The sequence below is a fragment of the Spermophilus citellus genome (genome assembly GCF_964194105.1).
Source record: "Spermophilus citellus genome assembly, chromosome: 9".
NCBI classification, from domain to species: Eukaryota; Metazoa; Chordata; class Mammalia; order Rodentia; family Sciuridae; genus Spermophilus; species Spermophilus citellus.
In genome coordinates this window covers 76,303,518-76,327,596 of record NC_138191.1, presented here as the reverse complement: position 1 = coordinate 76,327,596, position 24,079 = coordinate 76,303,518, and the positions used below count along the sequence as shown (strand labels likewise).

Genomic DNA, 24,079 nt, shown 5'->3' with positions numbered 1-24,079 from the left:
TCAGCACTAATCCATCCGGCTGAAACAACTGGTCAGCCCTTCTGATCCTACGGAGGTAAATGCCAACCGAGCCTTCATAGGTAGTGGCCACAGGTTTGAAACGGGGCTTGGAAGAGACAGTAAGGACCCACCCACTGCATTGGTCACCCGGCAAAGGGAAACGAACTGTCGCCATTTGCAAGAGATACCACCATGGCAGAGAACTGACGTCACCAGACTGCGGTGGAGGAGATAACTTCATTGAAACCTGCGGCTACAGTGACTTCTTCCCTTCCCTTCTAATACCTTTTCTCCCAAGCATCAAATAAATTTATAGGAGTAAACAGTAACTCAGCAGTCAAACAGAACAAGAAGTAACATGAGCAACTTGAAAAAGCAAGGAAGAAAAGGAGTACAAACAATGCAGGACAGCCTAAATATTCAGGAGGACCTAGAGTCATCAGAAAAATGGTCATATAAAGAACTCAAGGAACACCTTAGACAGATGGAATGGAACCTTAAAGAGGATACAAGACAGCAAATTCAAGCAGCGAAAGAACACATTGAGAACGAATTACATAAACAGATAAAAGAAGAAGTTAAGCATCTTTATCAAGAGATAGAGATTATAAAAAATAATCAAACAATAATTCTAGAAATGAAGGAAACGATAAACCAAATTAAAAACTCAATTGAGAGTATCACTAACAGAGTGGAGCAAGTATAAGCCAGAATGTCAGATAATGAAGACAAAATATATCATCTTGAAAAGAGTCTAGCCAACTCAGATAGGCTGGTAAAAAATCACGAGAAAAACATCCAAGAGTTATGGGATAACATAAAAAAACCAAACCTACGAATCATCGGGATAGAAGAAGGCACAGAGATTCAAACCAAGGGAATGAGTAACCTGCTGAATGAAATAATTACAGAAAACTTCCCAGAAATAAAAAAGGAAACAGATATACAAATTGAAGATGCATACAGGACACCTAGCACACAAAATCACAGTGGACCAATGCCAAGACACATTGTTATGAAGATATCCAATATACAGAACAAAGAGAAAATATTAAAAGCTACAAGAGAAAGGAGGCAGATTACATTCAGGGGTAAACCAATAAGGTTAACAACGGATTTTTCATCACAGACGCTGAAAGCGAGAAGATCCAGGAACAACGTATTTCAAACACTGAAAGACAATGGATGCCAACCAAGAATTCTGTATCCAGCAAAATTAAGCTTCAGGTATGACAATGAAATAAAAATCATTCATGATAAACAAAAGTTAAAAGAATTTGCAGCCAGAAAACCAGCATTGCAAAGCATTTTGAGCAAAACACTACACGAGGAAGAAATGAAAAACAATAACCAAAACCATCAGTGGGAAGTGCCTCGGTAAAGACAGAGGGGGAGGGGAAAGATAATCATGGGGAAACAAACTAAATTTTTTTTAAAAAAAGGATAAATAATCAAACATAGCTGGAAGTACAAACCATATATCAATGAACAATATGTTACTGAATGATCAATGGGTTACAGAAGACATAAAGGAGGAAATCAAAAAATTCTTAGAGATAAATGAAAATACAGACACAACATACCGGAATCTATGGGACACAATGAAAGCAGTTTTAAGAGGGAAATTCATCGCCTGGTGGTCATTCCTCAAAAAAAGAAAAAAACAACAAATAAATGAGCTCACACTTCATCTCAAAGCCCTAGAAAAGGAAGAGCAAAATAACAGCAAATGTAGCAGAAGGCAAGAAATAATTAAAATCAGAGCGGAAATCAATGAAATTGAAACAAAAGAAACTATTGAAAAAATTAACAAAACTAAAAGTTGGTTCTTCGAAAAAATAAATAAGATCGACAGACCTTTAGCCATGCTAACGAAGAGAAGAAGAGAGAGAACTCAAATTACTAACATACGGGATGAAAAAGGCAATATCACAACAGATGCTACAGAAATACAGAAGACAATTAGAAATTATTTTGAAAAACTATATTCCAATAAAATAGAAGATAGTGAAGACATCGATAAATTTCTTAAGTCATATGATTTACCCAGACTGAGTCAGGAGGATACACACAATTTGAACAGACCAATATCAATGGATGAAATTGAAGAGACAATCAAAAGACTACCAACCAAGAAAAGCCCAGGACCGGATGGGTATACAGCGGAGTTTTACAAAACCTTTAAAGAAGAATTAATACCAATACTTTTCAAGTTATTTCAGGAAATAGAAAAAGAAGGAGCTCTTCCAAATTCATTCTATGAGGCCAACATCACCCTGATTCCAAAACCAGACAAAGACACTTCAAAGAAAGAAAACTACAGACCAATATCTCTAATGAACCTAGATGCAAAAATCCTCAATAAAATTCTGGCGAATCGGATAAAAAACACATCAAAAAAATTGTGCACCATGATCAAGTAGGATTCATCCCTGGGATGCAAGGATGGTTCAATATACGGAAATCAATAAATGTTATTCACCACATCAATAGACTTAAAGAAAAGAACCATCTGATCATCTCAATAGACGCAGAGAAAGCATTTGACAAAGTACAGCATCACTTTATATTCAAAACATTAGAAAAACTAGGGATAACAGGAACTTACCTTGACATTGTAAAAGCTATCTATGCTAAGCCTCAGGCTAGCATCATTCTGAATGGACAAAAGTTGAAGGCATTCCCTCTAAAATCTGGAACAAGACAGGGATGCCCTCTCTCACCACTTCTATTTAATTTAGTCCTTGAAATACTAGCCAGAGCAATTAGACAGACAAAATAAATTAAAGGCATAAAAATAGGAAAAGAAGAACTTAAATTATCACTATTTGTGGACGACATGATTCTATACCTAGAAGACCCAAAAGGATCTACAAAGAAACTACTAGAACTAATAAATGAATTCAGCAAATTGGCAGGATATGAAATCAACATGCATAAATCAAAGGCATTTCTGTATATCAGCGACAAAACTTCCGAAACGGAAATGAGGAAAAACACTCCATTCACAATATCCTCAAAAAAAATAAAATAAAATACTTGGGAATCAACCTAACAAAAGAGGTGAAAGATTTATACAATGAAAACTACAGAACCCTAAAGAGAGAAGTAGAAGAAGATCTTAGAAGATGGAAAAATATACCCTGTTCATGGATAGGCAGAACTAACATTATCAAAATGGTGATATTACCAAAAGTTCTCTATAGGTTTAATGCAATACCAATCAAAATCCCAACGGCATTTCTTGTAGAAATAGATAAAGCAATCATGAAATTCATATGGAAAAATAAAAGACCCAGAATAGCAAAAGCAATTCTAAACAGGAAGTGTGAATCAGGCGGTATAGTGATACCAGATTTCAAACTATATTACAGAGCAATAGTGACAAAAACAGCATGGTACTGGTACCAAAACAGGCGGGTGGACCAATGGTATAGAATAGAGGACACAGAGACTAATCCACAAAGTTACAACTATCTTATATTTGATAAAGGGGCTAAAAGCATGCAATGGAGGAAGGATAGCATCTTCAACAAATGGTGTTGGGAAAACTGGAAATCCATATGCAACAAAATGAAACTGAATCCCTTTCTCTCGCCATGCACAAAAGTTAACTCAAAATGGATCAAGGAGCTTGATATCAAATCAGAGACTCTGTGTCTGATAGAAGAAAAAGTTGGCTCTGATCTACATATTGTGGGGTCGGGCTCCAAATTCCTTAATAGGACGCCCATAGCACAAGAGTTAATAACAAGAATCAACAAATGGGACTTACTTAAACTAAAAAGTTTTTTCTCAGCAAGAGAAACAATAAGAAAGGTAAATAGGGAGCCTACATCATGGGAACAAATTTTTACTCCTCACACTTCAGATAGAGCCCTAATATCCAGAGTATACAAAGAACTCAAAAAATTAGACAATAAGAAAACAAACAACCCAATCAACAAATTGGCCAAGGACCTGAACAGACACTTCTCAGAGGAGGATATACAATCAATCAACAAGTACATGAAAAAATTCTCACCATTGCTAGCAGTCAGAGAAATGCAAATCAAAACCACCCTAAGATACCATCTCACTCCAGTAAGATTGGCAGCCACTATGAAGTCAAACAACAACAAGTGCTGGCGAGGATGTGGAGAAAAGGGTACACTTGTACATTGTTGGTGGGACTGCAAATTGGTGCAGCCAATTTGGAAAGCAGTATGGAGATTCCTGGGAAAGCTGGGAATGGAACCACCATTTGACCCTGATATTGCCCTTCTTGGACTATTCCCTGAAGACCTTAAAAGAGCATGCTACAGGGATACTGCCACATCGATGTTTATAGCAGCACAATTCACAATAGCTAGACTGTGGAACCAACACAGATGCCCTTCAATAGATGAATGGATAAAAAAAATGTGGCATCTATACACAATGGAGTACTATGCAGCCATAAAAATGACAAAATCATAGAATTTGCAGGGAAATGGGTGGCACTAGAGCAGATTATGCTTAGTGAAGCTAGCCAATCCCTAAAAAACAAATACCAAATGTCTTCTTTGATACAATGAGAGCAACTATGAACAGAGTAGGGAGGAAGAGCAGGAAGAAAAGATTAACTTTAAACAGAGACATGAGATGGGAGGGAAAGAGAGAGAAAAGGGAAATTGCATGGAAATGAAGGGAGACCCTCATTGCTATACAAAATTACACATAAGAGGTTGTGAGGGGAATGGGAAAATTAACAAGGAGAGAAATGAATTACAGTAGATGGGGTAGAGAGAGAAGATGTGAGGGAAGGGGAGGGGGGATAGTAGGGGATAGGAGAGGTAGCAGAATACAACAGTCACTAATATGGCAGTATGTAAAAATGTGGATGTGTAACCAACGTGATTCTGCATTCTGCATCATGGGTAAAATTGGGAGTTCATAACCCACTTCAATCTAATGTATGAAATATGATATGTCAAGAGCTTTGCAATGTTGTGAACAACCAATATAAAAAATAAAATTAAAAAAAAATTAAATTAAATTAAAAAAATAAATAAATTAAAAAAAAATAAAATGACACTCAAAATTATAATAAAATTACTGAGTGATATGAATTGATAGCAAGCACGAAATTAAATGCTTTAAACCTTTAGAGATCAAAAAAATAACATCTTCAAATTTCCCCTGCCTCTTGAAGATTAATGATTTAACATTTATAAAGGTTTTATACCTTGAAAGAAAGTTAACAATGCAACAGCATATGAAAGAGAGAATAGAGTACACTTTTATGTCATGTTAGTAAAAAAGATTACTAAACTGACAATGATAAATAATAACAACCTGAGAGTAAAGTTGTTTTTTCAAGATATAATATTTTTGCCTCTGATTTCAATGAAAGATAAAAGGCTGAATACAAAGGCATAAATTCATCTAAAATTAAACTTGGTATTACAGTGCTGCAATTTTTACTGTAACCATTTTTAATAAATTACTTTTTGTTAACCAAGATTAACCCCAAATCAGAAAGTAATTTAAAAAAAAAGAAAAGAAGGAAGGGAAAGGAGAGGGTTGAGAAAGGAGAGGAAGAAAAAATATATCTGTATAGGTATTTCAGAAGTAATTCTAGACTAATGTGTTTTTTTGCTTATTGTTTGTAGATTTTGTTTTTTGTTTGAGTATTTTGTTTTTGTTTTTATTTTGATTTGTTTTGTTTTTGCAGTTCTAGGGATCAAACCTAGGGCTTCACATACAAAGCAAGTGCTATACTACTGAGCTATAACCCCAGCAGCTAGAATAATGATCTTTAAAGATTACAAATGTAGTAGAAAAGTTACTGATTAGGATCTAACTAAAGACTAACTCTAGAACAACAGTGTTAGAACCTTTCAAAAAACATTGCCTAGGAGCACCCCTGCATCATTCACTCACATGCCTCCCCATCCCATTGTCTATATTTTTAAATGAGAAATGTTCCTGTCCAAAGCATACAAGATTTCAGTGTTTCAAAACATCTCAAAGGCTCTGGACCCTAAAGTTACTTATTCCCTGTGGATCATGAATAACTTTCATATTACAGTAAAAAAAAATATTTTGATGAATTGCACTGCTTCCTATTTGAAATCCAAATGTAATAAAAATAATAGTAAATTTGATTATCCAGAAAGACTCATTTCATAGATTTTTCAGACATGGTCTAAGAACCTTTTCCATTACAGGAAGAAGCAATACCTGCTCTGAGCTTTCTGTGGGTTTCAGCTCACTCTCCAGCACCAGGGCTCAGTTCCATCCATTTATGATTTGAAAAGAGCTATGTCTTAAAATTCATTCATGTATTCATTCAACAAATAACTATTGGACACTTTTTTTTAGCTACTTACCTTTTAGCTACTGACTTCCTAAGTACTAGACATCAAGAGAAAGATTTAGTAGTCCCTAATTTCCAGAAGTTTACAACTTAATTTCATATTCATGTGTAAATGTGCTATCAGTGAAATAGGACAAAGAAAATTGAATGATTCTTGAAATCTAAGGCTTAGAAGCTCCTGTTAAAGAAAGACAATTTAGCATCCCTTTCTTTTGTGCCTCTTTTCCTAGAACTCAAGCTATTATTACATATCTAACTTGTACACTAACTTTCTGATAATTTTATAACATTATCCCAAGATAATACTATTAAGATTTGGAGCTAACATTAAATCTTCTGATATTCAATTGGTATAAGTGCCTGGATATATTAACAGCAAATTTACTTTCCCTTTTATGTGCCATATTTTACTTTTAGACTCAGAAGCTCCTGGGTCTCTTTAACCTAAAGAGACAGTTTAACACAGTAAAAGCATGCATTTATGTGCATACTCACACATGTACACACATATATAATGTTCATTAGACCATTATATTTGCACAGAAAATTTCTAATTGCTAAGTATGCCATTTATGTTAAAGCAATGTAATTGAATATTATCGAACTATTGAAATGAAGAATACATAAAATATATAATTCATTAAATAAATATTCATTTAGTATTTATTGTATGCCCAGAATTATACTGGACATTTTGGATTAAAGGATAAATGTCACACTACCAGGACCCTCAAGTTGTTCAAGGTCTAGCAGACCTAGTAAAGTAGATAGCAAATAAACATGACAAACTTCAGGCAATCTAAATCTTTATGGCAAGCTTTTGTGGCAATCTCATAAAAATTCAGTTCCAACTCCAGGCACACCATCCAGCCAGATTTGATCCAGAAAAATTAATATGATATGCAAAGAGACTAGAAGCAGACCTAGGAAAGAGCTGCAGGCTGGCTGGCCTACAATTAACCAATAGTGTCACCAGAACAATGGGAAACAAAGGGATTAGAGTGACATTCTCATCCTGGATGGTTAAGACAATGACTGATTTCCATTCAGATTTTTAGTTCCTTTTGCTTCGGGGCAGAAGTAAGCCTCAAAATATAAAAGCATTGATGGAAGTATGTACAAAAAATTTTGAGAGCAAAGATGAGGATGTGCTTAATTTAAGGGAAGAGAAACAGAAAGTCTTGTAGAGAAAGTGATATTTGTGCTCAGTTTTGAAGGTTAAATAGGAACTTTTGGCATTATGAGGAAAAAAATAAAACAGCATCATGAACAGAATGTGTATGGCCCTAGTATATAGGGTAGTGGACTAATTAAGATAAGGATGGATGTGGGAAGTTGCTGAACATGAAAATGAAAAGGTCATTATGGGCCACATCTTGGTCTCTTGTATGGTTTACTATGGAACTTTCGCTTTTTCCTTTGTAGACACTTGAAACTCATATTGGATTTTAGGGATGTGAAATAAGCAGATTTGTCTTTTAGGAGTGTTACATTTACAGTAGTGTGAAAAATTTGGAGATCTAGGTCTAAAGTCAGGAAAGCAGTTAACATATTGGTGATTCTCATCATCCTAGGAATATTGAGTGCTGAATTATAGCTGTGGCAGTGCAGAAAGAGAAGAAATGAGACTTAGGATCAATAGTAGCAGCTTATTCAATCAGTGAACAAAGTCCTAGACAGAGGATGTGAAGAGGGAAGGTAAAATCAAGGATTCTTGGCTTGTGCAAGAAGGTAAATAAATATGTCATTCTGTAAAAATCACAACTATGAGAAATTATATATGAACAAAAACTAGACAGTAACCTATCAAAATGAAGGAAGAAAAATGTTTGCAGAGTAATTACATAAACCCAGATATACTACAAATTAATAACTGTGCAAATTACCAGTTTATAAACTTGAGCAGATTATTTAATGTGTTTGACTCACAAAGACATAGTTTTGAGCAAGAGAGCTAGCCTTGGTTCTGACCTTCCTACCTCTCTGTCCAGCCTGGAAAACACAATGAGTTCCATGACTCACATATTGTCCATTGTTGACTAGTGACATTTCAGAGAAATTTCTCCACTAGGCCCTTCAGAATACAGATTCTTGGTAAAATAGTGATTAGCAGCACAAGAAATAATATCCTTTAACTTAATAGAGTGATGCCAGAGAACATTATAACAGCTAATTAACACGAACTGGGTAAAGAGCTATCTCAGGGTCTGGTTGATTTTAAGATTTGTTAGCATATTTCAGCAATGAAAAGATTGCCTCTTTATTCAGGAACTCTCTCATAAATAGCCTTCTCATAAAGATGGCTCAAGGACATCATCAAATCACCTTGCCATCCCCGATTGTCTTCCTTATGATTCCTGAACCACCAACTCAATATCAGTTCTCAAGATTCTCTGCTGCAATACACTAAACAACCTAATTTTGGGGGGCTGGGATTGTGGCTCAGTGGTAGAGTGCTCACCTAGCACGCATGAGGCACTGGGCTTGATCCTCAGCACCACATAAATGTAAAATAAAGATATTGTGTCCACCTAAAACTAAAAAATAAATATTTAAAAGAAAAAAAAACTAATTTTTGGAAATACCAGATGCAGCATAAAACCTCACTAATCCATGAAGGGAAGCAAGTCTAGATTCATGAAAATTCTTAATATCCAAAAGACATTCTATTACTTTACAAGCAATTAACTAAGGACATTACCCATGAGGCTGCCTCAAAATGTTGCCTTAGTAAATGATTCTTTCTAATTAATTCACTTTTCTTTCATTTAATAGTGCCAAAAAACTTAAATATGGTCTGTTTTCCCAAACAGGTTAAATAGACTAAACCCACTTCAATTTATTTAATGTATTAAATATCTACTCTTCATCATACCTACGGTATTAATTCAGAATCAGGTAATGAGAATTTACAGATGTTAAAACATAAGGAATCCTGAACTCAGAAACTGTCAAGTGCATATGCCCTTCTTTTGTCTGTTATCTTTCTGTAGGTTACTAAAGAAAAATTTGTGTGTGGAAAGTGTGATAATTATTTAATGCAGCTTCCATAATGTATGAAAAAGTACACATTTAAATGTAGACCTTCTTAGTGGTGAAGAAGGATAGGAGAGGGGGGTGCCAAAGTATTCTTTATAATTTCAGGTCTGTCATATCTCAAACAGCCAAGGTATCCCTGAACTAATCTATTTATTATCAGTATTTTTTAACAGCATTATGGTCCTCCTTTACTCACAAAGGCTCTTTCACATAAAGGTGTTAAATCAGCAGAATCAATGTCATTGCCTGAGAAAAGAATGTGATAACATTCTTGAGCAGCCAAACAAAAGAAGTGTGAATACGAGGATAAGAATAGTGAAGAGGAAGAAAAAGAAGCTTAATTCAAAGTGAAAGTACTGTTAAGTCTAGAATTTTTGAAATACAAATGCCCAGTAGTAAGAAGCTTTCACCTTTTTAAACAATTATGACTTTTGATATCTTTAAACCTATACCTAACAAAGGTGTAAAAAAAATTATAAGCAAACTTAAAATAACTTTTGATATTTTAAGGCAAAAAGAGATATTAGGTTTTCAATAAAATTTTTATAAAATGTTGATTTTAAAAGCTTATTTTTGTCTTTGGGTTTGAACACTGAAATACAACCCAATAAATAAATAAATTTACACAAAAGACAACCTTCAATTTTTTTTTTTTATTTTTAGTTGTAGTTGGACACAATACCTCTATTTATTTGTGTTTTTATATTGTGCTGAGGATAGAACCCAGTGCTTCACACATGCTAGGCAAGCACTCTACCACTGAGCCACAATCCCATCCCATCCATCAAATTTTTAAGATGCACAAATTTATGCTTCTTTTATGTTTCTTTTAAATCTGGATTTTAAATTTTGATCCTATAGGAAAATTTTCACTCAGCAAGCATTTAGGACCCATCCTGAGAGTTGTCTGAGCCTTCTCTATCAGATAAAGCATATCTCAAAGGTAGGATTATCAAGAATACAGCTCTCCTCCAAACCCTGGTGACCAAAAGAAGCAACAGAAGTTTTATATATGTCTAGGAAGTGGCCCATCCTTTCCCATTAAAGAGCTGTAGAGTCAGAGCTTACAAAATCTTCCTATTTCTTGATTCCTTCTTTTGCAAAGTTATCTGACAGATGCAGAACATAAATGAGCACTGTGGAATTGCAGTTCTTTGATTGAACAAGGGACTTTTCACAGTGACTTTAATGTTTTTCCAATATTGCAGGTCCTAAGGGAACACGACTGAAAGTTATAAAACCATAATATTCTGTGAGAACACAAAGAAGAAGTAAGAAGGGCAAAGAGAAAGCCAAAGAAAAAAAAGATATATCTTTATTTTGAACTTTGTTAAAAAGCTGTGTCTTGTCTAAGCATAGATCAATGGAATAGGGAGAGCTGATTCTTTTGGATTCCTTCTTTTAGAAGTAGCTCCAGGCTCCTCTTTGGAAGAAAGGAAAACTGATGAGGCTAGTCCAGAGTTTCTCAACCTTGCTATTGTTGAGTATTTAAACTAGATGAGTCTTTATTTTATGGGGCTATCCCTGCATCATAGAATGTTAAGCAGAATCCTAGGTCTCATCCTACCATATGCCACCAACCCCACCCATCACAACAAGCCAAAATATCCCCAGGCATTGCAAAATCACCCCTGGTGGAGAACCACGAGGCTAGTCCCCACACAAGACATTTTTAATTTTTTTTTCTTGGGTTCTTCAAGAATTTTTCAGCTGAGAAATGGACCACAATAGTGAGCACAAGGTGACTGGTAAACTTTTTTCCTGTTAACTTTCTCCTATTATAACGTTTTATTAAATGTTATAATAGGTAAGGTAGTCAATTTCTACACCTCTTTTAATCTACATTTAAGTTCCTTTAAAATAATACACTTAAATACAAAACAAAGTTAAAAGAGAAACATCTGTAGAACTAAGAAATAGAAGACAATTCTGCACTAATTCACCCCTCCCTCATAAGGAAACTCTTTAAACAAGCAAGAATTGATCATATTATGTGTACATATAAATATGCCATAATGAAATCCACAATTATTTTTTTGACCAAAGTGCAAAAAGACACATTCCCAGTACCAGGTAGTACTGGGAAAACTGGATTTCCATGGACAGAAGAATGAAACAAGATTCCCCTCACCCTGTACAAACGTCAACTCAAAATGAATCCAATACCTAAATATAATACCAGAAACTTTCTAACTATTAGAAGGAAAAAATAAAAAATAGGGTACTCACTTCAACATATAGGCCCATGCAAAGACTTTTTAAATAGGACCCCAATAGTTGAGGAAATAAGAGCAAGAATCAGTAAAGGGGATGGCAACAAATTTAAAAGCTCATGCCCAGCAAAGGATACAACAGAGTGAAGAGAGATTCTACAGGATGGCAGAAAAATGTTTGCCAGCTATTCCTCTGACAGAGAATGCAGAATATATAAAAACTCAAAAATTCAACTTGAAAAAAACAACCCAATCTCAATAAATGGGAAATAAACTGAAAAGATACTATCAAAAGAAGTTCAAATGGCCAAAAACTATATGAAAAAAAATGTTCAACATCTTGAGTCATCAGGGAAGTGCAAATCAAAAAATTACATCAAGATTCCACCTCCAGTTAAAATGGCAATCATCAAGAATTACTTGTGTAAGTGGGCTGGGGTTGTAGCTCAGCGGTAGAGTGCTTGCCTAGCACATCTGAGGCCCTGGGTTCGATCCTCAGTACCACATAAAAATAGATTAAAAAAATAAAGGTATTGTGTCCAACTATAACTAAAAAATAAAATATCAAAGAAAATTTAAAAAATAATTACTTGTGTAACACCTGGGAAGCTGAGACAGGAGTATTTCCAGTTCAAGGACAGCCTCAGCAACTTAGCGAGATCATCAGCAACTTAGTGAGACCCTTTCTCAAAATAAAAAGGGCTGTGGCTCAGTGGTTAAGCACCCCTGGGTTTAATCCCTGATACCAAAAATAAATAAATAAAGAATATAAGTAACAATAAATGCGGATGAGGATGTGGAGAAAAAAAGAAACTTTTAAACACTGTCAGTGGGAATGTAAATTAATACAGTTACTATGGAGATCAACATGGAGGTTCCTCAAAACCTTAAAAATAGTACTACCATATGATAGTTATACTACTCCTTAATATTCGTTCAAAAGGATTAAAGTCAGCATACTTTAGAGATACATGTATACCCACATTTATGGCAGTGCACTTTGCAATAGCAAAGTTATCAAATTAACCTAGGTGTCCATCAACAGATAAATTGATAAAGAAAATATAGTATGTTTACATAATGGTGTTTTATTGAGCCGGAAAGAGCAAAATTATGTTATTTGCAAGAAAATGGTTGAAACTGAAGACCATAATTTTGAGTGAAATGTCAGACTCAGAAAAAGAAAGTATTGTATATTTTCTCTTACTGTGGATACTAGAATGAAGAAACAGGAATAAAAGGGGAGAAGATAACATGAAGGTAGAAGGCAGACCATTAGGTATAGAAAGGGTAACAGGGGAGTGAGTGAGAGAGGTACTGGGGAGTGAAACTGATCATATTATATGTATATATAAATATGCCATAATGAAATCACAATTTTGTATAAACTGTATACACTGATAAAAAAGAATTAATTAGTAAGAAAGTCCATCAATGAGAAAATGGATAAATAAGTTCTGATTTACTTACATGACAAAATATTATACATCCATAAAAATAAACTAGAGTACTTGCATCAACATTAATTTTTTCCAAATTCATATATGAAGTCAAAAAGAAAGCTGTGGGATGCTATGTACAACATTATCCACTTAAATGTAACATAAAATTCACAACTCAATCTTATGGTATTTATGTATGTGGGCATATAGGAAAACTACAAAACAAAGAGAGAAAGAGGTACACAACTGCAGCAAACTCTGCAGAAAGCAGTGAATAGAAATGGAACAAAGAACTGTAACATTTTTAAAATACACATTATTAATTTTCTTGGTGGTGGGTACATGGGGAATTTCTATAGTTTTCTATATGAATTTTTATTTATTTTAAATATTTTATAATAAAAACCCTACAATTAACATGTATAGTATAGCCAGTATACCAATAAATGTATCTTATAGACCAAATGATGCTGTTGAAACCTTTCTGCCAACTTGGAACCTAGCATCTCCATCATAGAAAAAAAGAGCATTTGTTCCCTTTCTCACAAATGACAAGAACATAAAATCATATATATGTCAACATTGTTCAAAAACCTGAGACTATGAAAGCTACGAATTATAGTATCACTCTCTAAATCAACATTGTAGGACTCTTTTTAAAAGTAGGTTTTTTGTCCACTTAATCATGTTTAAAATGTTCTTAAATTTAATGTTAGTTTATAAGTAAGAAAATCATGTGCACTTCTGCCTAAAATACAATTCCATATGGGTACATTGCTGTATGTTGTGGACAAATGTGCCTTTATAATCATTTAATATTTTATTTACTTTGGTAGTGGGGATTGAACCCAAGGGCACTCAGCCACTGAGCCCACATTTCCTGCCCTTTTTATTTTATTTTATTTTATTTTTTATTTAGAGACAGGGTAATTGCTAAGTTGCTTAAGGCCTCAATAAGTTGCTGAGGGTGACTTTGAACTCACAATCCTCCTGAGTCACTGGAATTACAGGTGTGTACCATCACACTGGGCTATAATCATTTTAAAAAGGAAACCCTGTTAAATAACAAATTAATATTCTAATTATTTAAAAATAAAAATGTTCTTTATTCCCATAGTAACTGGACATTTTGAAAATTTCTTATTGAAAATTTCCTATTGAGGGTATGTTTAAAGCTGATTCAGGAAATAAGAAGTTAGATATGAAAAAACAGCAATTCTTCACATCTTACCATTTTAGTGTAATGTCCTCCAAATTTATCCATGTCATCAAACCCCAAAAGCAAATAACCCAATTTAAAAGATAGGCAAAGGACCTGAATAGACATTTTTCAAAAGAGGACATATAACAGATGGCCAACAGACATCTGAAAAAGTGCCCAACATCATTAATCCTCAAAGAAATGCAAATCAAATCCACATGAGATATCACCTCCTACCTGGGATGACTATTATCAAAAAGACAAAAGAGAGAACAAATTCTGGCCAGGATGTAAAGGGAGCTCTTGTACACACGAATTCCCATTCTTGGTGGGAATGCAAACTGGAATGGCCATAACAGAAAACAGTAAGAGGTTCCTCAAAAAAATAAAAATAGAACTCTCTTATGATCCAGCAATCTCATTTCAGGGTAAATATCTGATAGAGATGAAATCAGTATCTCAAAGAAATATCAGCACTCATGTTCACTGTGGCATTATTCACAACAGTAAAGATCTGTAAACTAAGAGAATCCATTCACAGATGAATGGAGAAAGAAAATATGATGTGCATAATTATATATATTATATATATATATATTTTATATATATAATTATATATATATATATATTTTTTTTTTTTGGTACTGGGGATTGAACTCAGGGGCACTTAACCACTGAGCCACATCTCCAGCCCTATTTTATATTTTATTTAGAGGCAGGGTCCCTAAATATATACATATATATGTATATATATAATTTATTATTAAAATGTATTATTTTATATATGTATATGTATGTGTGTGTGTGTGTGTGTGTGTATATATATATATATATTTTTTTTTTTTTCAGCCAAAAAGAAGGGCATCTCAACTGAAGAAGTGCAGAGGATTTCTTGCTGGCCTTCTAGCTCCCCTCCTTAGCCCTACAAATTATGCTGATTCCCAAAACTGTGTCAACAGTAATTCTTTTAAAATGTATGTCACATCATATTACTCTGCCAAAACTCAAGATAAAAGTCAAAGTCTAAGATTTTAGATTGTCTGAAGGGCCTAACACAATCTGGTCCCCACTCCTCTTTCTGACCTTATTTCTCATTTCTATCCCCTTTACTAATTCCACTCAGTCTTCTTTCTGTAGTTAAATAGGCCAGCTGTATGATCACCTTAAGAACTTTGTCCTGGCTTGTCTCTTTGGAAATTCTCTTTCCTTTCCATAGATAACTACCTCACTTGCATATTACCTTTTCAATTAGGTCTACCCCAATCATCTTCTTAATATTCACAGCAGGCCCTCTCTACCATCTCTTAACACCAGTGCTCCAAATTCCCCTTACTCAGTTCTATTTTTTCTTTCTCTCACAGCACTTTTCAATTTTTAATATCAATAATTTATGTTTATTATTCATTGTCTGCCTTCCCTATCTGAAAGGAAAACTCCACAAAGGCTCCATTTTCTTCTCTTGATATATCCCAAGCACACATAGGATAGGGCCTAGCATAAAATGATTAGCTATATATTATTTGTAGAGTCACTGAAGGATAAGTGAACAAGTGAAATAAAACTAATACTCCACCCTGAAGCAGAAGATATGAAGACATGGCAACCTTCTTCTTTTTTTATTTATCTTCTTTCTCAGACTCTTGCTTATACATCAAAGGACTAGTTGGAATGAGAGGGGAGAAAGGTACTTGGTAGAGAGGAATGGATAAAAATATTTGCAGAAATTTTTATTGGCATATTTTAAGTTTTTTGTTTTCTTTGACAAGTAAAAATTGTATGTCGGACACGGTGGCACATACCTGTAAACCCAGAGGCTCGGGAGATTGAGGCAGGAGGATCACAAGTTCAAAGCCAGCCTCATTAATGGCAAAACACTAAGCAACTCAGTGAGACCTTGCCTCTAAATAAAATACAAAATAGGTCTGGAGATGTGGCTCAGTGGTTAAGTGCCCATGAGTTCAATCCCTAGTACCAAAAAAAAAAAAAAAAATTATGTTTATGATGTACAGCATCTTTTGATATAGGTATGTGTCATAGAATAGCTGTGGTGAAAATAAAAGATTTTAGGTTTTTAGGGACTTTCTGCATTTTCAGTTTAGGGGACTGTGGCATTGGGGCTATTTGGAGATTTTAGGCCTTGTACATTCTCTACCACTCTGATTTTTAGTTTGGTGGTTCTTCTATTTGGAAAAAAAATTTCTAAACCAAGTGAAGCAGAGGAGTCAGGAATGATTGCCCAAAAAGAGCACAGGAGGAAGCAAGCTGCTAAAACTAACTCAAGGGAAACAGGAAAAAGAAATTTCAGGCTTAAAGCCCAATTCACTAATTAGAAAAGAGCACTATGATTCAAAGCCAATGTTAAGACTAGTAATGAAGATGGTGAATTAGAATATTCTTTTTTCCTCTGGAGCATAGAAGCAGCAGGGTACAGGGGAATCCCTACAGTCATTGTATAATAAGTAAAGTAATACCATTGAAGTGCAGGATTTGCATTAATATTCTCTTGCACAAACAATGTCTCCCTAATATTTACACACCAGTAAGGTTTTCCCTACATCCCAAGATAGATATGTCAAAATAATGTACTACATGTATATTCATCATCTAATATAATGTAACAAATTATCCCAAAATTTAGTGGTTTAAGACAACAGTAAATGTTTATTATCTCTCAGTTTCTTTGAAACAGGAATCCAAAAGTAGCTTGACAGGACAGTCCTGGGTCAGAGTTAATCATGAAATTCAGTCAGATGTGGACAGAGACTAGACATTGGAATGCTTGACTAGGCTAGAAGATCCATTTCTGATCATTCTCATGATTCTCATGACTAGCAAGTTGGTGCTAGCAGTTAACAGGCGGCCTCAGTTACTTCCCACATGGGCCTCTCCAGGGAATGTTTGAGTGTTTTCATAGTGTAGCAACTGGATTTCCCCACCAATGAACAATATACAAGAACAAAGACCATACATGAGCAAGGAAGAAACTGCAATGCCTGTACCGGTGACCCAGCCCTATTCCATAACTTTGTCAGTCACAAAGTTAGCCCAGATTCAGTCTGAGAGGAGAGCACACTGGAACATGAACACCAGTAGGTAAGGAGCATTGAGAGCCCTCTTCAAGGCTTATCTTATGAGTGGCAAACTGATCTCAGTCCACTCAGTGCTAACACAGATTCATCTTTTCCTGTTTATCTTATTCAAGATACTTGTTCACCTGGTCTTTTCTCTATCTCTAAAAAGCCCTAAATCCTATGACATTGCCTTCTCATCTTTGAGCATTAGCCCACTTTTTGCTAGCAATGTATTTCTTACTTTAATGGTAGATCACTAAGAATAATCTTGTCACACTTTTGGAGAAAGTATAAGAAAACATAACATCTTCTTGATTCAGCAGAGGTTGAGGAGGAGTTGATAAATTGCCTTTCTTTTTTTAATTTATTTTTTAGTTGTAGTTGGACACAATACCTTTATTTTGTTTATTTATTTTTATGTGGTACTGAGGATCAAACCCAGGGCCTCGCACATGTTAGGCGAGCACTCTACCAACTGAGTTACAGCCCCAGCCCCGATAAATTGCCTTTCTATGTTAGATTTGGTAGATCTTGAGAAAAGGAGCAGATATTCAAATGCTGAAAGTAGACAAGGAATGAGTCAAAGGGCTCAGTTATGTGCCTACTTATATACTATTAGACCTCAAGAAAGCGTCTAATGTCTTTGAGTCTCAATTTCCTCATATGTAAAATGCATAAAATATCACCATAATGGCATGTATAAAGAGTAAAGTCTGGGGCTGGGGTTGGGGTTCAGTGGTAGAGTGCTTGCCTTGCACAGAGAGGCAGTGGGTTCAATCCTCAGCACCACATAAAAATAAATAAATAAAATAAAGATATTATGTGTATCTACAACTAAAAAAAATTTTAAAAAAGAGTAAAGTCTGAATATAAAATGGGAAAAAAGTTCTATTGTGCACATGTGTGTATGTATACACACATTTATTTATAGATTGTATGCATTTATATAAATACATATGTAGAGGGTGTTCAGCTTACATTTAGACTTCACTACATATGTATTTGTGTATATTCATATATACACACATCTATGTATATGCTTGTGTAGAATATATAGTCTCAAATAATAGTCTTAATTAAATTCCTTATAGACATAAACTCTTCATCTTTGGCAGCATCACTCACCTCTTACTGTATCATTTCTTCAACAACTATAAATACTGAGCTTCCTTTAACGCCAACAAGCTATAACTCTTACTACTTTAAAGAAAAGCTGATGTCATAAACACATTCTATTACAGTGTCACTAAGGACCAGACTCCATTCTTAGTTATATAAACCCTGAAGTACTACCAGACTCCAAAGACCTGCTTGAAGTACAAAGAAAAAGAGGAGGAGAGTAAACAAAGCTCTACAGGAATTCTTAGAATATTTTTTAATTATCAATCCTTGGCAAAGAAACAGATAGTTTGGAGGTGGGAGTAGACAGGGGAGAGCTTTAAATAATCAATTATAATTTATATCGTCTCTAAATATCATGGCATCTTCTAGTCACAGAAACTTAGGGTGAAGAAAATCATCCAACAAAACCCATTTCTCCCTTGCCCATATTTTCACAGTAAAATCTGAAACCCAAGAGCATAATTTTCCTGCTAACTAGCTATCAAATAGCTTCCTCTAATGAATGGCAGCTTATTAATATTTTCAGGCTATTTTCATTTGTGAGGTCTGTAATCCCTAAGAACAACATAATAATGATTAAGTAAAATTCTGAGATCTTTTAAGCCTGGATGCTTTTATTATTATGAATTCTTCTCTATTAAAAGATCAGTTTAAGGCAAACCCTGATTTGAACCTCCTTTGTACTTGAATTGGATTGATTCTCTTGGAACACTGTCACATCAGGCTCCCACTTCTTTGGGCAAAATCATGAATTGGCTGATGCTGTCTTGAGGCTTTCCTATGTCCCCTTTCCCAGCATCACTTTTCTTCTCCATTCATGGACCTCTTTCCATTACCTAGGAGCTTCCCATGTTGTCTTCCACATCTGCCTATTGGGAGTTGTGTTCCAGACCCTTTGTCATTCCTGCCTTGCTTTGAGTTGATTGCTGGACAGGGGTGACTAATCTGACAGTCTCTACTAAAATGCTGAATTGGTCCTCATTCTCTCCAGAATTGTTTTTTAAGCAGACATTCCTGGAGATGCTATTAATATCTCAATCCCCCAGAACACTGCAATTATTTCTGGTGAATAGTAAGAAGGGATACATAAGTACAATTGGACCTTTTAGAAAAGTGAAGTCTACTGGGTCACCCTACTCTGCCTAGGGCCTTAGTTGATGTAGGAACCCATCCTCCCTGAAATCCTTGAGTATAGGAATGGAGCCCCAAACATGGAGTATCCAGTGGCTTTCCACTTCACCTAAAATCTATATTCCTTTTTATGGACAAAAAAGATCTAGCCTCTCTCTACCTGTCTCCATCTCTCACCAAGGCAATCCAGGCAAACTGGCCTCCATTCTATCCTTGAACCTGCCTTTTTGCAACCTCATTCCTGTCTGAAGACCAGCAGTGCTACCTTCTAGTTCTTGACATGCAAATTACTATTCATTGTGTTTCCCAATGCAAATGTCATCTCCTCAGACAATCTAAAGTAACCCCACAATCTCTTTTTTCTAATACAACATCATGTTTTATTTCTTCATAGTATTAATCACCATGTGAAAAATTTCTGCTTCATGTTTTTATTTACCTTCCCCTCCCACACCCCCCCTTTAGACCCTATGATTTATCATAGTCATCACTGAATCCCTAGTGCTTTGCACAGAACTTGGTACATATTTCATGCTCAATAAATACACACTGAATGAAAAAAATGAATAGATGACTGCAAGCATTTAACCCTTAAACTTAAGTAATTTGGAAAGAAGTCTTTGTTGTACTAATATTGGGAAAGGGTGAGGGGATGGTATAAGTATCACCTTAACAGGATGGCTAACATATAAGAGTTTTTATTGATCATGGACTACAGAATTTTTATTTGAAAATTTATAAATACTAAATAATAAAGATTCCATTTGCCTTTTTCAAAAGCTGTCCTGTTCATCAGATGCCAAAGTGAATGCTAGTGTTCCTTGAGAAATTCTGCAGAAGGATCTTATTTTTCAGTCAACGTTGAGAAACTACATTTCTCTTTGTCCAATTTCTAGCTGTTATAGATATGTAGTGTCTATTGCTAGGACTTCAGAAGCCAAGGAGCAACTTGCCTGCCATAAGATCCAATGAATGATCTCTCCCAGTGTAACTCAGAAGAGAAGCAGCACTGGGAGGAGGATAATCAACACAACATGGAATATTGCTAAATCTATAGTTTATATTTTATTATCCAGTAAAGTTCATATCAGCAGCCTACCCTCCCCACCCCCCCAAAAAGCCCAGAAATCTTGTTTTCTATCATGCAGACCCAGTGTAGTTGCTTGCAGCTTAGAAGAGTTGTCTGAGAGCAGTTCAGTAAGGCTGTGGTTGGGGGCTAATGTACAGTTCTCTTAAAAGGCAAAATTCAGGCAAGTCAATGGATTACATTTTCTTAGGTTTTCTTTGTTATATATAAAATAATCAATTCTGCTAAAATGAAACTACAAGGATTTTAAAAGTATCTTTTTGTTCTAAAAATATTAAATTAACTGGTTCAAAAAAAAAAAACAATGGGTGGGGGAGAGAGAGAAAGAAATAGAGACAGAGACAGAGAGAGATAGAAAGAAGAGAGAAACAAAAGTCAGTAGGACCTAAACAATGTAATATTTCCTTTAAGAAAAATGTGTAGCATGAGAGAACCTTATTTTTAAAGAATTACAATGAAACTTTTTTAAGACCACATATACTAGGAAAGTTTGGTATGAACTGTTAACACTTAAATGACAAAGCTCTGTTAACTACTATTCTTCACTATTTCACTAACAATTTAATTTATTTAAGAAAATACACACAATTCCATCTTGATATATAAAACAAAAATTTCTTGTGTTTTGAGGGGCAGGAGGAGGAAAAAGTTGTCTTTTCACCAAATCTCTTCTTATATTAGCTCACTTCCCATTGATTTTGTTTCATTTTTATCTTTTTTAAGGTTTTTTAAGAAATTCTTTTTAAATAACTTTGTTTTATTTGTTTGTTATTATTATTTATTATTTTTTATGTGGTACTAAGGATTGAACTCATTGCCTCACACATGCTAGGCAAATCTCTACCACTGAGCCACAACCCCAGCTCATTGTATCTTTTGGTGTTTCTGCCAAGATTATCCATTTCAAGTGTAGTATTGTCACCAGCCACCATGTACTGTAAAACTGTAAATTTTTTGGACTCTTCATGGACCATTTACAATCTGCAAGATTTGGGGTGGGTATGAAATATCTTCCTGCCAATGGATAGTCACATCAGCAGTGCTAAAAACCAATCCTTCTGTTTCACTCATGGTGCCATATGGTTCCACAAAAAAAAAAAAAAAAAAAGGAGCAAACCAAAACTGTAGCTAGTGCACCAGTCAGTAAGGGTTTAGACAAGTTCTTTGATATTTTGGTAAGGAGACCAAAGTGTTTGCTGATGAATATATTCCCTCATTCTTTACTTGTCTACCTCTATGGACATATACTAATTAATGATGAAAAGCACGGAAGTTTAATATAATATTTTAAGATAATATCTTGCAATAAAATTGTTATAGGTAGGTTCTAGTTTAAAGGGAAAATCTCGGAAATTTTGTAGTAATGTCGTCTAAAGAATTAAGGATCATGGTTCTTAACCCTTTCCAATGAACAATTCGAGTAGTCAGGAACAATTAAAATACAAGCTGAAGCAACAAGATAAAGTTGTGTCCCCCTAGTGACCTCTAGAGTGGAGCTGAGCTTCCATAAGCAAGACCTGGGAAGAAAAAGCAGGAGCATGCCAAAGCACAGCACATCGCAGTAGACCAAGCCAATATATCCAACAGCCCCAGCTCTCATCTCAGAGTCATGGTCCTATTTTATATAACCCCAAGATGTAACAAGTCTCCGCCTTCCACGCCGTCAGATCCATTGAGTTGAAACCCAAAATCTAACACCGCCCCTTTCTCCTCGCCCCCCCCCCTCAGATTCAGTTCCCTATTATACAGCCTTCCTCACCGCGCGTGGTGCGTGGTGTCAAGTCGACTTCCACCTCTCCGCAATGCTGCAGACAACCTCTCCAGCACTGCTAGTTCCCCAGTGACAGCGAGAGAGAAAGAGGGGGGGGGGGAGCGGGTGAGCCACGACCTCTGCTAGTCCGAGGAGGGCGCCGGCAACCTCTCACCTGCTTCCCCCCCCCCCTCCCGCGCTCGCTGCGCTCTCCTTGTCCCAGGGAGCCTCCCCTTCCTCCCAGTCCTGCCTGCTGGCAGGGCGCAACCCAGAAGGCTCCCTCTGAAATCCCTCCCAGGACCGAGCAGCGAAGCTTCAAGTCACTCCATCAACAAGATCTTCCTTGTCCTTCTTGTTATTCCCCCCACGCACCCCACCCCAAGAACTTTCCAACTTCGGAAGCCTTGGTTCCTAAGGAACGAAAGGGGGACGACTCAGTCATGGCCCACCTGGGCAAGTTGGAGAGGTGGTAATAGCCCTCAAAGACCTAGCAGTAGCAAGTCCCTTTGAGCATCAGAGAAAGAGAGCCAGACAGCTCCAATTTCCTCGGATGGAGGTTGAGAAAATGATCAGAACTTGTCCCCCTTGGGATGAAGAGGCGAAAGGAGAGGAGCATTGGGTACAAAGAATAGAAGAGATGTTGGAGAGACAGGAACAGGAGAGGGAGACTGGGGAGAGATGAGCAGAGGAGAGAGAGAGAGAGAGAGAGAGAGAGAGAGAGGTGTGTGTGTGTGTGTGTGTGTGTGTGTGTGTGTGTATGTGTGTGTATGCTAGGAGCCACAAGTCGCTACTCTCAACCACTGCCCTGAAGGGAGAAGGTGCAACAGATAGAAGCCCAAGCTCACAAAGTAGGAAAGGGGTGGGGTGACAAGAAAGAGTCTCCAGGTTTCCTCAGGTTACAAAAAGGGGACAAACTCCGGTCAGAGCGTCCCCGGAGGTAAAGGGTTGTGAAGCCGTGCTGAGGTCCCCCCCACCTCCTGAAGAAAGCAAACTCTTCCCTGGCTGGCAGGCTTCCACTTAGCCGAGCCTGGTAAACAGGCGGGCCCGAGGGGCGAATCGAAGGTGAGAAACGGGATGGAAGGAGCCGATGGAAAGGGACTCACCCTTGATGCTGGGGTTTTTTCTCCTCCTGGCCATCTTCTGCCCTCTTCCCTCCCCCAGAACTCCTTCTCCGTTTCCTCCCGCTGACGCGCAGCTCCGGGAGCTTGATGCGGTGGCTTCAAGGCGAGCTCTCGCGGCCGCTCTCCGCTCAGCGAGCTCTTTGTTGCTGTGATGGCATCTGCGAGGCAGCGGCGGCGGCCGGCTGCGCGCTCGGCTCTGCTCGGTTGGGGCGGGCGCCGCCGCCCCTCTGCTCTCGGCCGCGCGGCGCTGAGAGCCCCCAGCTCGCGCTGCTGTGGCCGCTGTAGCTGCGGCGGAGGCAGTGGATGCTGCTATGCTGCTCATGCTGCTGGAGGGGGCAGCGCTGGTTCCCGAGAGCGCCCGCCCAGCGCTGACCTCCCCCTTCCCACAGCCTCCCTCCCCCACTTCCCACCCTGGGTGTCCCGTCTGAGCCACAGCTTCAATCCAACTGGCGACGGCGCCCTCATCCCGCAGTCACTACTGGAGAAGACCACGGTGGCGGTGGCGGTAGCGGGGAGTGGGGGAAGTGGAGAGACCGTGGCCATCTGGGGCCGTGGCTAAGGA

General features: G+C 36.8%; 1 protein-coding gene across 1 annotated transcript in view; it reads right to left on the bottom strand.

Annotated features, from left to right (window-relative positions):
* The window catches only part of SLC44A5 (solute carrier family 44 member 5), a gene marked incomplete at both ends in the record, with an annotated part of 368,780 nt that extends 345,247 nt beyond the window's left edge, over nt 1-23,533 (bottom strand). The window contains one exon of the mRNA XM_081306152.1: nt 23,500-23,533. Coding sequence (XP_081162278.1) covers nt 23,500-23,533 — 34 coding nt within the window. The remainder of the gene's footprint in view (nt 1-23,499) is intronic.
* Nucleotides 23,534-24,079: the final 546 nt, after the last annotated feature.